Source organism: Nakaseomyces glabratus, chromosome L (genome assembly GCF_010111755.1).
Source record: "Nakaseomyces glabratus chromosome L, complete sequence".
In the NCBI taxonomy this organism is placed as follows: Eukaryota; Fungi; Ascomycota; class Saccharomycetes; order Saccharomycetales; family Saccharomycetaceae; genus Nakaseomyces; species Nakaseomyces glabratus.
The window spans coordinates 384,408-399,549 of NC_088962.1; the positions used below are offsets into that span (position 1 = coordinate 384,408).

Sequence of the window (15,142 nt, forward strand, 5' to 3'; positions counted from 1 at the left end):
TACCACTTCTGCATTTTTACCTGATTAAGTAAAAAAAGGTTATATAAGTAATGGCTAACACGGCTATAGCAGGGAAATAGCAGCATAAATCCCGACGATTAGAGCGATGAGGGCGATGAGGCCCATGACATCACATTTCCGATGAGCATCGCATTTGCAATTTCATATGTGTGTGGAGGATGCATGCGATGTGGTGTTTAGGTGTTGGAATTTAACTTGCGCCACCTCTATAACTTCTCCGTAGTTTCCCAGTTGCCCACTGGATCCCGTCTCGAGGCATTGTTGAGGCTACCCGCCGCGAGCATTGCCTGGGGGGGGGGGAGTCGAGAAGTTCCATATTAAAAACGCCCAATACAGAGAAAAAGAAAGAAAGAAATAATCCGGATACTGGAATCCGATAACGCAGAAAGAATGAGATCTGGGCTTACCAAGAGTGATTTGCAGGGCTGTCTCTGTCTAGTTCGGGATTCGGTCTCCATCTAGCAGTACCATATCGAAAAATCCATGCAATTTCATAACTTTACCCAATTAGGAAAAGTAAGTAACTTCCTAAAACTCAATTTGTGATTTCAGTATTTAAGCGTATTTCTTTCTTTTTTTCTTCATCTTTTGTTTCAAAACGGTGTGTCGTTGCACAGTACTAAGAGCTCGGGTTTCACCATCTATGGTGTTTGAGAGCGTGAGTAATTGAGGAAAGTGTAGCTTGACGTATGACAGTATGCACATGCAAGGACTCCCTGTACCTGTTTCTGTGAGTCGTAGATACTTATGTATCCAGATTAGGAAAACATAGTGTTTACAAAATGTCCAAATCGAGTAATATTGAAACTGAGGGATGGGTAAAAGCATGACCTCACTGCAAAACTCTAGGAGAGAGCAAAAACAGTTGTACTGAGGTTTCTTTGTCAAACATCCAAATTAAGACGATTCCTAAAACAGTAAGAGGTGTATTTTCCACACAGCAGTTGGTGGTACGTTATCACAGAGCAAAAATTTAAATTTTTCATATAATCACAGAAGAGACTGTGGAGCTACAGCACAAATCTGCTCAATGTTCACAGTGAGATCCCATTTCCATCCTCCCCCTAAGAAAGCATCCTGCAGATTCCTCAACAATCACATCTCTTAGATAAGAAAATTGGTTCCGTACGTACCACTCTAAGTAACTCCTTTCCAATATGCACTATATGACCTAACCCCAAAACGAAGCAGAACTCGAGGCAAATTCAAAAAAGCGCCAATCACTCACATCTTGCCGCAGCAAAGCAAACCCCATACCCTTTCTTGTCCTTTCTTTTTTTTCCAGTCTCTTTGTCTGTCTCGCCACCCAACTCCCAAATTCCACTTACTCTACCAGAACCGGTAAAAGCATCCACTGCGCAGAGACACAGAGAACTCCAAAGGGGATTACTTCAGATACACTCTCTCAAGCATCGAAGGGCTGCGAGCCCACAAGAAACCCAAACAAAAACAATTAGAAGTCCAAATCCGGTAATGCGCACAGAAAGAAGCGAAGGAGGCCCATCTCGCGTGAGAATGAATTGGAAGAAAAAAAAAATCGAAAAAGAAGATATTGAGCAGTAGCGAGATATTGTAGCACAGACAACTGCGTAGAAGGGACAATCCATCGAGAGGAGGGGCAAGGAAATCAAAAAACAAAAAATGCTGTTCCTCGGAAGGGGGAGTTTCTAAAAAAAAAAGTTGAAAATTGATAAACTTAAAGGAAAAGCACAGAAACAAAGGGAGGAAAAGACGTCATTTAGTGCTAAAAGTGGAATTATGGATCTTTTCCCATATATAAGTAGCGATGGATTCACAAATTGATATTTCTTTTCCTTTCAAGACGTCTTTTGGGCGGGATTTAAAAGAACTAAAACGCTTTTTTTCTATACAACTCAAACTAAAGTTTAACTACAAAGTCTTTCCAACTAATAATCTAGATTTCCCTTCCTTTTATAAATCTATTTTATTACTTTCCTTCCTTTTATTGAAATATCTAAATCAGTTTTTTAAGAAAACTATTTCCAACTTTTTACATTCCTTTTATTGTTGAATTTAGAAAAAAAACTAAAAACCAATCCATTCCTTTTACTAAATTATTAAAAATGAAGTTTGTTTCCGCTATTTTGATGGCCTCCGCTGTTTTGGCCGCCCCAGCTGTCCAACACCAGGACAAGCATGCTCATGAAAAGAGAGATCTTGTTGTTGTCACCGAATACGTTGACCAAGACGGTAACATTTTCACTCCAACTGAAGTCGTCAATGATGCTCCAGCTGCCACTCCTACTCCTGCTCCAGCCGCTGCTCCATCTTCTGCTGCTCCAGCTGCTCCAGCTGCCTCCCCAGCTAAGGACACTACTACTTTGGCTCCATCTTCTTCTAAGCAACAAGCCTCTCAACCAACTACTGGCTCCTCCTTCACTGGTGGTGCTTTCCAAGATGGTACCATTCCATGTTCTCAATTCCCATCCGGTAACGGTGTTGTTGCCTTGGACTGGTTGAACATGGGTGGTTGGGCCTCTATCATGGACTTGAACGGTAACACTGCTTCTTCTTGTCAAGAAGGTTTCTACTGTTCTTACGCCTGTGAATCTGGTATGTCCAAGACTCAATGGCCATCCAACCAACCTGCCGATGGTAGATCTGTTGGTGGTCTATACTGTAAGGGCGGTTTCCTATACCGTGCTAACACTAACGCCAACACCTTGTGTGAACAAGATGCTGGTACCGCTTTCGCCGAAAACCAAGTTGGTCAATCCATTGCTATCTGTAGAACCGATTACCCAGGTTCTGAGAACATGGTTATCCCAACTGTTGTCGGTGCTGGCTCTACTCAACCTATCTCCGTTGTCAAGGAAGACTCTTACTACCAATGGAAGGGTATGAAGACCTCTGCTCAATTCTATGTTAACAACGCAGGTGTCTCTGTTGAAAACGGTTGTATCTGGGGTAACGAAGGTTCCGGTGTCGGTAACTGGGCCCCAGTCGTTTTGGGTGCTGGTGAAACCAACGGTATCACTTACCTATCTATCATTCCAAACCCAAACAACAGAACCCCACCAAACTTCAACGTCAAGATTGTTGCCACTGATGGCTCTTCTGTTAACGGTGCTTGTAAGTACGAAAACGGTGTCTACTCCGGTTCTGGCTCTGACGGTTGTACCGTCTCTGTCACTTCTGGTTCTGCCAAGTTCGTTTTCTACTAAACACTTTAGCTTAACTTTAGCCCACTCCATTTATTGTATGTCGCTCGACTCGGCATTACAAAACCACAATAGGTGTGGATAATGTTACTCTAGCGCTTGCTACAAATTATCTCTTTCTTGATTCCATTAAAAAATATTCGTTCACCGCGGTAAGGGCCAACATCGCTTGACCCAATGATTCCGCTATATTTTTGTTCTTTTTCATTTATGAAAACTGGAGTTCTACAATTTTTTTGTGGAGTCCTTTTTTCTAAATTGTACTAAACAATATGTTTTATTCTTTAAAACATCATACATTTTTCAACCGTTATATTACATTATTTTATGTTTACATTTCATTTTCTTTGTTACTGTTTTTTTTATCAGTTCTTTTCAATTGTTTTGACCCAATTCGAAAAGCTCAATGAAATACCCGAAACCAATATCCAATGAGTTTTGGTTTCTTTACCTAAAAGTTTAGATGAACTATGAATCTGTTGTCATCAAATTGGCGTCGTGCTTTCATATGTTCCAGTATAGATACCATTATACAAATATTTTTTAAAGTTCAATTTAAAAAAATTTACTACTTTGTACTATATTAGCAACATCCTACATAATAAGCTTAATGATCTATCAATAATCATTATTGCCAGCGGATGCATCTTGTTACCTATTGTTTTCGTTACGAGCTGATTTTTTTTATTATTGTATCATATCTATATATTAATCTGTCATTAAATAACCATTACACATAAATCAGTAATTCTTGTTTGGAACTGGAGCGTGTTGGGACTCTTCCTCTGGTGGGGAAATGAACGCACCAGCTAGGTCCAAGGCGGGTTCATCAATGCTGTGGTGGGCATAAGACAATACACCGATACCACCAGCGTCAAGTAAGAAGAATGGGTTGTCCACCAAGTGTCTGAACTTGGTAATCTCAACGTATGGGACCACAGACTCATCCTCCTCATAGGACTTAACCTTCTGCTTAGAGAAAGCAGTGATACACTCTTTCTCTTCACCTAGACGTAGCCAGATGGCCGCAAAGTAACGCAAAGCATGTCCATGAGCAAACACCATGATATCAGATGGTATGCCTTGTTCCTGGTGCTTCTTGTGCAGGTTTTGGATACGTGCGATGACTCTAGACAATCTCAAACCGACTTCTTCAGTAGTTTCACCGTTCTCACAGCCATCTCTCCAGATATTCCATGGGCGAGCTTTGTCCAAACCACGGGACTTACGCAGCTCGACAATCTCCTTGGTCAATAGCCCTTCATAGTCACCGTACTCCCATTCTCTCAAGTCATTGTCAACAATAACCTTGATCTTAGACCTTTGCTCCTCGCTCAATGGCTTCAAAACCAACTCAATGGTCTGCTTGGCCCTGGTTCTTGGAGAAGTGAAGATATATGTGATGTGGTCAGGGTTGATGAAACGGTTGTTGGAGAAGATAGACTCACCGGTCCTCAGCATTTGGCCAACACCATAGTCAGTCAATGGCAAGTCAGTCAAACCGGTGTACTGACCGGACTTAGACCACTCGGTCTGGCCATGTCTGACAATAATACATCTAGGAGTTGGACTGTGACCCATTACTAAAAATCTTGCAATATCGAATTCGTGCTTGCCGTTACTTGGATCCAATTGAACTGCACAATACACACTATTAGCTCCTATTTGAAGTCCAAAAATTTTTTTTTCAGCGGATTTCCTCTGAATTCAATAAATTCAAGATAAATTAATGGGACCCTCGAGAATCGAACGCCTGTAGTGAATTTTTCCAGTTTCCCACATTTTGGCGTACAGAATTTCGATTTTTGATTTGCGCTGCCAATATGAAATTTGGTGATTTCGTGTTCATACCTGCAATAGGGCATCGAGCAGTGATGAGCCCACTGTATTTGCTTCTATAATCTATAAGATATAAATACTTGCTAGGTCGAGAGGTTAAAAAGGTGGGAGCTTGGAGCGGTAGCGAGAGAGGCCGAGCTGATATATTATAGATGATCGCTGGTGGGAAGAGTAATGTGCTCGTGGTGGTGCTGATATGCGTGCTGTTTGGTACTTTCCAGCTTTTGATGGGCACTGGTGAACTGCACAGTGGTGGTATGGGGTCGGTAGTGCGACCTGAGCCCGAGAATCACAGAAGTAATGACAGAGTACGAGTAAAGAAAGTGTTCAACCCTGATGCAAGCTTGTCTGTGCCTTTTCTCGACAAGATCAATAAGTATTGGCACATAGGTGGCACTGCTGAAGTGAGAAATATGAAGTCTATCATGCTGACCTCTGCAGGACAGTCAGGCAAGCATGGTGTTGTGCTCTCGAATGGTATCGGTGACAACACGATTACTGATTTTGAGATAGTGGTGGATTTTAGGATATATGGGCGTGAACAAAGACAGAGTTCACATATAGGCGATGGCATGGCAATTGTCATTACCCCCGAGAATGGATTTCTGGTCCGGGACTTGGTCTCATCGTTTTCCCGCAAGCAGTATGAAATTAACTCTGGAGGTGTCCATGCCAAGAATGTAGATTTGATGGGTCTGCCCAATAACCTTCCGGGCTTGGCATTAGTCTTTGATACTTACAAGAATAACTACAGAACAGATGTTGAAATCCCGTACCTGGATCTTATCCTCAATACAGACCCACAAAAGGATATGTACTCGGTCAACACTGACAACCTTGAGTCCACATCAAAGAAGTTAACACCAAAGCATATTAAACTCCACCCATCAACTATCAAAGGGGATATCACAAAGCTTAGAATTATATATTCTGAGACCATAGGATTCTTGAAAGTGGATATCCAATACCAAAAGGAAGGAGACTATTGGATTGAACTATATCAAAGTAATGAAAAAATATACCTACCAAAAAATAAGTCCAGCGGGCAACGTTTTATCGGTATATCAGCACTTACTGGTGATGCAACAGAAAATGTTGAGATTCTAGGAGTATCTACCAATGAATACCACTGGAATAGTAATGAAAGGGAAATTCAGGATTCAACAACAAATGATAATTTACCACGCTCTTATGAATACGCACAAGCGCTAAAAAACTATCTCTTAAATGAATTTGGCCATCGTATAGCCTTGGAAAAAGATGACTATACAAGGTGGAAGATGAAAATGGCTCAACCAAACTATGAAAATGATTTGAATGACAGAGTAGAAAATCAACATGTAAATAATAACAAACATCAAAGTAAATCTTCTTCAAGGTATATTATATTACTGTTGTTTTTGGTTTTGATATACATTAGCTCAGTGTATATAAGAGTTACCAAAAAGCATTTGAGAAGATTAAAACGGAGAAGAGCCACATCACAAACCTTACTGCCTACGTAGGCATAGCATAAATAACGCAGTCAATAGACATTACGAATTAACTTTTATTTATAGAAAAATACCATTACACTATTTCGGATCTAGCATATTATGAATATTCAAACTTTATTTCAAGAACAATACATAAACAGTCTATAGATGACTTATACTTATAGGATAATGCTTTTAGTAAAGAAATACATAATCCCAACTTGAATGTGTATAGCAGATAAATTAGACAACAACAAAATCTCAAATGAGCCAGCCTAATTTGATTTTATTGTCAAAATGGAATTTAATGTGTGGCCACTATCTCTTCGCGCTAGTAGCCTTTGAGGAGGTCTAGTATTACCACTAGCAACTGTAGAGACAGTATTTACGCCAGTGTTCATTGTAAGAGTGGATTGCCTTGCTCTGTCCAAAATGCTAGCTGGTGGAATGGCCATTGTGCTAGAATTGGTCTCTTGTGTCCTTGAAGAAAATACCGTCGGCCTTGTTGATTGGATAGAGTGTATATCTGAAAAGGTTGAAGATTTAACTGATGATGAACAAACAGAAACTAAAGGAGCCATACTAGATAAGTCCATTTCATGGTCTGATACAATCGACTCTGCGTGTTGCTCCTTGGATAGTAAACTGTACTTACTTCTGGGCCGCGGACTACGACATGTACTATCGTTATCAGAATCAGAATCATTTGCAAACAGCGGCATCAGTGAGGAACTTATTGTTACCCTATCAGAATCACACGAAAGTGATGGTGAGAGTGGCATTAAATAATTGGAAAGTGATCTTGATGCTGGTAATGACTCAGGAGCTGAATCAGCTCTTGATCTAACTATCCGACTCTTTGATGATGATTTCTTAGCACTTCGATGAAAACTAGCATTCTTTTGGTATAAACTAGCGTTATATTCATCTGTGGGATCGTAGACCTTCCGCTGCCTTTCTTTTAAACGTTTTTCTGATTTTGTAAGATCAATACCAATATGCTTATCGCCCTTCAGCATGTGCTGTGACTGCTGATTTGTATTTGTATTGGGATTGCTGTTGCTTCTATGGTTGGTCACCGGTAGTTGCAGTGTAGTGTTATTAGCTACTGGGTTAGATTCACGTCCGGGTTGTATTATTCTTTTGACCCATCCTGATATCTTCCTAGTTTTCCCTTGGAAAGAATGATCATTCCCACCTATACTCTGGTTACGATGCGACATCTGCGGTCTGGAACTACTGTTGTTATATAATTAAGTCTTGTTTAGCAGATTATAACGCTACCTCAATACTATAACTGATCAAGATGCCATCCTGTCCTATTTAAGGTTCCAATTCATCCAGTGATATTCGTATATTTTGCAGAGTCAGGTGGACCTTAATAAGCATCACGCTAAAATACGAATAAAGCCGAATAGAGGTCAATCAAGCTTTTGGGACGTATCGATGGCAAGAATTTCATAACATCTAGCATTTTGATAAGATTAGCGAGTACTGTCATACCTATGAATGACTCAAATGTTATTCCTGGGCACATAGCAATAAACTTGCCCCATGATACTTCAAGAAAATGCAATTAATAAATTAGAACTAATAAGAATATGTAAAATATGTAAGGTAGAGTTCCTATTTCCAGTTGAGTGTTTCTGCATTGATGCCAATAAAGTATCCAACCATTTGTATACTGTTATAATTTGTCTGGAGACGCGCCAGCTTCGATGAACGTGCTTGTAAGGGATGAAGTTGAGGCCAGTTTTTTGCTTTGTTCAAGCAAGTTGATATCAGAGTTTGGCTTACTTAACCGATCGTCGACAGAGAGCGGCTTGTCGTTTCCTTGTGGAGTAGTGTTTAATAAAAACATATTTAAGAATGTCCTTGGAGTTTCCAAAAGCTTTTTGGAGCTCGTATTGCTGTTACTGTTGATCCTTGTCAATACAGTAGAGTTTGACTGAGAAGGAACCATTGATAGATCATTGTTGCTACTTCTAACCATATCTGTAATTTGATTTAAGTATGTTTTTGGCTCATTTGGCTCCATACCCTGGGGGTTGCTGTAGTATGATATTGGAGGTAATACGGTCTGGGATGAATTACCTGATTTATCATAGCCATCCGTCAATAGACGAGATGGACTGATTAGTGGCTTTTGGGTGTTATTGCTATCAGGGAAAGTTGCTTTTCTGTCAGTTTCATTTATCCTGTTTTGTCTTTTAGTATTCTTTTCTAAAGAATTCTCATCTAATATAATATGGTCAATCTTTCTTTTATTTCCAGCAGGTACACTTTTAAACGTTGATGAAGGGTTCCCGTTGGCAAACGAAACTTGCTTTGTTTTATCGATTTCTTGCCTGTATTTGTTGAATACTGGGGGCTGATTATGCTTTTGTTGAAACAAGGAAGGCCGTCTTCTGGTTTTGAACTCTAATGGTGCATTATTTCCTTCTTCATCGTCGTCATCATCATCTTCTGCATAACCGTCATCGGTATCATCTTGTTCTTCAGCTGCTTGATTTTTATTCCTTTGTAGGTTAATGCTACCCATGGGGTTCTGAAACCCTAGATTCAAGAAGTTACTAGAATTTAGGTCAGTGGCATTTATAGCAAGTCCAAGATCCTCCCCAACACCTTGAGTGTTGACATTAGAAAAGCTCTTAGATTCTTGTAAAAGCGGTAATCTGATACTGCTATTTAAGAGTGGAGACATTAGTCTTGAATCCGTATTAATGTTCTCGAACAAATTAAATTGATCCATATTTGCGTTGGAATTAGATCTGACCAGATTAGTTCTCGTGATTGCATTAAAGTTGACAACTTCTGTGAAGTACTTAATTTTTTGTAAACTGAAATTGGAATCATTAAAATCTCCTGGTTTCTGTAGCTTTATCTTGAAACTTACCAGTATTTTCTTGAGAAGGGAATCTTGGCTTTCATCTATATACCATAGTTGACACCACTGTGAAAGTAGAGTTTTATATTTGTTAAATTTCCAATTACTTTGTTCACTTGTCTCGTTAGGGTGTTGAGGAGAGACAGACCATTGATGAAGGTTATTTAAACATAATTTGATTAAATCTAGTGAATCACAAGGTAAAATATGCAATACATTGAATTGCTGCGGTTGTTCTATGATATCCTTGTTCAACAATAGTAGAAAATATAGCGATAAAATCTCATATGAAATTTCTTCAGTTGGATAAGATTCAATGAAGTTAAAGTCTTTTTTATTGTCGGATGCAATATCAGAAGTAAATGTCTGGGCATATTCAAACTGATCACTTTCTTTTCTTGTAATCATTCTTGTATCTGAGAATAAAGCAAGAATCAAATAATATAGCGTTAACTGAATTTCAACAATGTCGGATTTAGTCAAGAATATGTCCAGATTAGAATAGTGGTCAGCTTGCATTAGTTGAGATTCGTGAAGCTCTTCGTGATCTTTAATGCTGTGATAGAGTTTCCACTTATCTAATATATTCCTAAATGCTCCGGTAGTTTCGGCCAACTTTAGGCGCCCTCCATTTGATAATGTATGTAATAGATTGCAACCGTCAAATGCAAGAACAAACTCCAAAATCAATGAGAAGACTTTCAGTTCTGGTTTCTTCAATGATTTTACATCCTTCGGATGAAATTCGTTCATCAGGAAGTTTGATTTCGGCAATCCTTGCATTAGTGACCACCATGAATCAAGGAATTGAAAACACCAAAAAGCTACAACAATTTTGTCAGTGTAGTCCTCGATATCGGCTATATCAAATAGTTGTGATGTTGCTGTTTGGTTACCCCTTTGTTTTGTCGGTAGCAATCTATTGTCAAAACAGAGTGGGATCAAGTTGGTGTAATTAATAAATAAGCCCATATCAAGGGCAAAAGTGTATGAAAGATGTAAGAGCTCAGTAGCCCACAAGTTGGAACTGAGTTTCAAATTTTTCTTGTTAGAATTTGCTGATTTGCCTTTCCTCTTCTCCTCTGTAGTTTTCTCATGCATAACCTCTTGATACCAATTTTGCTTCATGTCGCAGCTTCCCATGAAATAGAAAGTTGCAACTAAAAGGGACTGAAATGTTGTCAGATTTTTAGGACTAGTAGAAAAAATCAGCTTCGATAGTTGATACAATTTGTAGTCATCTATGCATGACCAATTAGTCTGTATTATGTATATCAATGTGAGAAGAATAATGGGGTTGTTATCTACCAAACCAATTTTCTTCTCTAAGACGGGAGAAGCCATTGGATTGGTAGACAATGTGTTGGTATAGCCAGTCGATAGATTTGATATACTTAGAATTACCTGTTGTGTAAGTTTCTCTTTCCAAATGGCTTGAGGGTACAATAAGGGTATCAGAGAACTCTGTGATTTAAAGAACTGCTCGATTGCCAACACCAGAAGCTCTTTAATTTGATTCATATTATACTTGTATTTGACTAGCAAAAACTGTGGCAATAAATACTGGGAATTTAGTTGCAGTATTTCCACCATGGTATCTATTTGGAACTCTCTCAGCCAAGTGCTATCGTGAATAAAAGAGGTATCTATTAGTTTATTGTTATCTTGTTTTTTCTTGGTATCCTTTCCTGTTGGGTGTATATTACCATTCAATAAATGCCATGTGCCGTGTCCAAGGTAGTTATTCGACAAATTGTTAGAGAAGGTGTCTTGTGTTGGCGTAATATAGAAAAAATTCTTATAGTAATAGAAAGTGTCATTAATGAATGCCAACTGGCCAATCTCATCGCGACCTTGTGTGAGCTCCGTACCTGCCGAGCTACTGTCATTATTATGGCCTTGGGGGCTCGTACTGCCCTCGTTGCTGTTCTTACCCATGGAAAATGAATTCTCCTTTGTTGAATGGTCTTCTAACACCGCCAACTCGCCAAATTCCCTCTGTGAACCATCCCCATAGTTTTCAACTTTGCCGTTCCCATCACCATCGCCATCGCCATCGCCATCGCCGTCACTTTCTTCCGCCAGTAGATGCTTCACTTTATCCAGGTAGTCATTCGTCTTCAATATACTCTTGAACTCGTTCCTGTCCAGCGTCTCATACCCAGCTATCTCATTCACAATTTTCTGTAGTTTAACCACTTCGCACTCAAGCAAGTCGGTATACCCCTTCGGAAGACCCCTACGAGACAGCTTGTCCGAGGTCACACAGTTGTACCCGATCTTCGCACAGTTAGAGCACGGCTGCAACCCATCACACTTGATCTTCTTCGACCGACACCTATCACACGCCTGCGAATGCCGCTTCTTCGTCCGCGTCAGCACTAGCTCCCCGGGCGGCTGCGGCTTCCCATACTTCCGCTTAGACTCCATTATATAGCTATTGCTTGTCCCTATCCCACTGCTTTCAGCGGTTAAAACATTTTTTTCCGTTTTCCAACCCCGGGTATTTATACTCCCCCCTTCCAGCCCCCCCTTGAGTCCACCAAATTCTCGAGAAAAGATCCGCAAGGGGATTCGTAATAGCCGCTGACACTCCTTCCTACGCCTGTATAGTGTGCCGCGGAACTGCACTGCCGACAGCAAAGGAAATGTACGGCGTGTTCTCTGTGCGTGTGCGTGGCACTAACTCTAACACCTTAAACATGAGCACATCGAGGAACCCGCAAGACTATCGAAACACGGGCAGGCTCAGAAATACCTGCAGGTCGAGCCCTCTTCTCTTGGAAAAGTCCGATATTTCGGTAACTTGCCCCGTCTACCTGTTTCTTCTTATGTTGAGCACGCCTCCCGTCAGAAACTGGCGCAGGTGTCCACCTCTTAGGGCGGGAAGTCATGTCCCTTTGCTCGGGTTTCGCGATGTTTCTCCCAGAGCCCCCGGGCGAATGGAAACGGTTTGCTATGAGACGGTGATATTCCCCGTGTGGGCTGCGAGTTTTGTAAGTGGCAGAGAACCCCCCACGCACAATCCACAAGCAATCGAGAATGAAACGGGAATCATGGCCCACCCCCCTTCAACACCGTGCTACAGCCGCGTCATGACTTGTGTAGTGCATTGTATACGCTGGTATCACATGTTATACATGTGTTCGTTTCATATGTTTCATCATATGACTTCCCGTTTACATGTACCTCATCGCGTCCTGTCCTTTGGTGTTTTCCATAGTATAGTAAATATATTACACCATGATTATGCACCATCTTGAAAGAGTAACATTTGATGGAAGCTCGGCAAGGACCTCTAAAGTAATTGACCAGGGAGCTACTGCCGAAGCGTGTGTTGGATAGTAAGAGCTGGATGAGGCCGTTTGCTCGGATAACGTTTTGTTGTACAGGTTTGGATGAGCAGTTGTTCAAGTCTATAAGCAAGAAAGTATTGAAGCTAGGTGGTTTGCTGAGCTATGATCTAACTTCGCAGGTGAACGTGCTGATTGTTGGGGACCTGCACCGCCGGACAGACAAGTACGAGTTTGCGGTGCGAAATAGACCCGATATCGTGTTCTTGGATTGCAATGCGATACTAGAGTTATATCATCTGTGGCTGGCCGGAGAGGATGTTGCTCACTCGAACGATAGTGGGATGGCGCATGTTGATCAGAGCGTTAGGATGCTGGATATTCTAGCGAAACGATACACGCTGGGTCCGTTGACAGACTACGTGATTTTCATTGGTAGGATACGAAATGACACTCTGACCAATGTCCCACAGTTAGAGGAATTCTGCTCCGCAATGAACTGCTGTAAATGTATCTCCAAGCATTTCATGTCTGATTCGAAGAGGAAGTTTGCCGGGAAACAAGTGGTGTTCATCACTGATGAGCCAAATGGTGTGCGTGTAGATGCCGCTAGGAAAGAGAATATTCCAGTCATACATTATAAGTGGATATTGGACTGTTACAAAAGAAACGCCACTCTGCAATACGATCCATACTATTTGTTGGAATTTGCCATGCATATCGAAGATATTAAAGAGATTGGAAGAGATTCATGTGATTGTTGGGATGACCTGGATGATCCAGCACAAAATCGGCTTGTTTACGAGGATGAAGAAGACCGTATGACACAGAGGAAATCTATCTCAAAGAGACTAAAACCTCATGGTGATAAGTTATGGCAAAAAGTGATGTCATCTAAGGACAGTAAAGATCAAGAAATATCGTCAATCAATGAGAATGAACCGAATAGCGCGCCTCTCCATAATTTAGAAGCAGACATTTCCCAGTCAGACGTTAAGGATGGCGGTATTTTCCATGGATTAGCTTTTATTATCAACGACGCCTTTAAGATAGATCACAGAAAAATATTGGAAAAAGTAATAACTCAGCATGGAGGAAATATAACCTACGATATTCAGGACGAAGGTGCTTATAGATATCTAGAGCTGGTTCCTAGCCATATCCCAATTGAGGACATTATAATCAATAAGAATATTGGTATTGACTCCACAGTGACAGAATTCTTCATTGAACGATGTCTCCATTACAAAAAGCAGCTTCTTCCAATCGATTCTTGGTCTTCTCCGTACCTATATTCGACTAAATTCAAGATTCTTGCATCCAATAGATCAAACAAAGAATTCGTCATCTCTATAACTGGTTTTAGTGGTGTTGAACTTCTTCATTTAGTAAAAATGTTAAAGGCACTGGGAAACTTCGGAATTAAATATTCTGAGTATCTGGATAAGAAAACTGATCTACTATTGGTTAACCTAGCTGTTCTCACAAGCATTACGAAAGATCACTCACTTTGGAACAATCAATACCATGATTTATTTCTACAAAACTCAGAGTCAATCACTCAAATCAATCAGATATTTAGAAACTCCTTAAAGCGTAAAATTCAATTTATTAAGGAAGAGCATTGTATACCTATGGCTACCCCAGCATTCATTATCGATATATTCAGGAAAGCTAAAGATTTGTACTATAATCCGACTACTATAGATCATACCATCCATCTGAATAATATCCAGTGGCTGGTTTTATCACGGAAGGGGAAGAAAACTGAGTTCGAATTCAAGGTTGTGAGAAGTTCCATTCCCATCGATCAGAGGAAAGCACTGGTTGATAAATCAGTACTGAGTTCCGTGGAGCAAGCAGAGAAATCCAGTGATATAAATCAGAGACTATTAAAGAGATCAGCATCAGAACTGTTACAAAAATTCAAAGAAAAGCCTGAACTTTCCCCTTCAAAATCCGATTTCACTCACAAAAGAGTGAGGCTTAATGTGATCCCGCCTGAAATTGAGCAAAGGAAATCCAGTCTTGGTGATAAGATTCCTAACTTAAAGAAAGTTGATATACAGCCCGTGATTAGGACAACCAGCTGGGGTAGTATATTGGCAGAAGGCCATGATATGCAGCGAAAAGAGTTAACAGAGCTGCCTAGCGATGACATGAACAGGAATAATAACCGTAATCCGATCGATCAAACTCAGGTGACCTATGGGTCAGTATCTGCAACTTCTTCAACCAACACTACATCACATAAATAATATATAAATTATTAGCTGCATGATATATGTGTATCGTTAACATTAGCAATGTCGGTTTAATCATTACTAAATAACGATTAAACAGAGTTTTTAAATCATCTTTTAATGTTTTGGCGTTGCCCCGGAGATCAAAAATAAAATTTAAGAACGGGACACGAGAAATACAGCATCTATAGAAGCTCACATT

General features: G+C 40.3%; 7 protein-coding genes across 7 annotated transcripts; 4 read left to right on the forward strand and 3 right to left on the reverse strand.

Annotated features, from left to right (window-relative positions):
• Positions 1-2,105: 2,105 nt before the first annotated feature.
• UTH1 (SUN family protein UTH1) lies at positions 2,106-3,206 on the forward strand (the record flags this gene model as incomplete). Its single annotated transcript, XM_448915.1, has 1 exon — positions 2,106-3,206. The coding sequence occupies one exon, from the start codon at positions 2,106-2,108 to the stop codon at positions 3,204-3,206; it is 1,101 nt and encodes a 366-aa protein (XP_448915.1).
• A 738-nt stretch (positions 3,207-3,944) lies between these two features.
• SHB17 (sedoheptulose-bisphosphatase) lies at positions 3,945-4,784 on the reverse strand (the record flags this gene model as incomplete). The annotated part of the gene is made up of 1 exon (XM_448916.1): positions 3,945-4,784. One exon carries the CDS (start codon positions 4,782-4,784, stop codon positions 3,945-3,947), a length of 840 nt encoding a protein of 279 aa, XP_448916.1.
• Positions 4,785-5,194: 410 nt separating this feature from the next.
• On the forward strand, positions 5,195-6,547 carry UIP5 (Uip5p; the record flags this gene model as incomplete). Its single annotated transcript, XM_448917.1, has 1 exon — positions 5,195-6,547. One exon carries the CDS (start codon positions 5,195-5,197, stop codon positions 6,545-6,547), a length of 1,353 nt encoding a protein of 450 aa, XP_448917.1.
• Positions 6,548-6,792: 245 nt separating this feature from the next.
• GVI51_L03157 (uncharacterized protein) lies at positions 6,793-7,740 on the reverse strand (the record flags this gene model as incomplete). The annotated part of the gene is made up of 1 exon (XM_448918.1): positions 6,793-7,740. The coding sequence occupies one exon, from the start codon at positions 7,738-7,740 to the stop codon at positions 6,793-6,795; it is 948 nt and encodes a 315-aa protein (XP_448918.1).
• A 464-nt stretch (positions 7,741-8,204) lies between these two features.
• Positions 8,205-11,834, reverse strand: SIP4 (Sip4p; the record flags this gene model as incomplete). The annotated part of the gene is made up of 1 exon (XM_448919.1): positions 8,205-11,834. The coding sequence occupies one exon, from the start codon at positions 11,832-11,834 to the stop codon at positions 8,205-8,207; it is 3,630 nt and encodes a 1,209-aa protein (XP_448919.1).
• Positions 11,835-12,052: 218 nt separating this feature from the next.
• Positions 12,053-12,667, forward strand: GVI51_L03201 (uncharacterized protein; the record flags this gene model as incomplete). The annotated part of the gene is made up of 1 exon (XM_448920.1): positions 12,053-12,667. The coding sequence occupies one exon, from the start codon at positions 12,053-12,055 to the stop codon at positions 12,665-12,667; it is 615 nt and encodes a 204-aa protein (XP_448920.1).
• A 92-nt stretch (positions 12,668-12,759) lies between these two features.
• On the forward strand, positions 12,760-14,955 carry DPB11 (protein kinase activating protein DPB11; the record flags this gene model as incomplete). The annotated part of the gene is made up of 1 exon (XM_448921.1): positions 12,760-14,955. One exon carries the CDS (start codon positions 12,760-12,762, stop codon positions 14,953-14,955), a length of 2,196 nt encoding a protein of 731 aa, XP_448921.1.
• Positions 14,956-15,142: the final 187 nt, after the last annotated feature.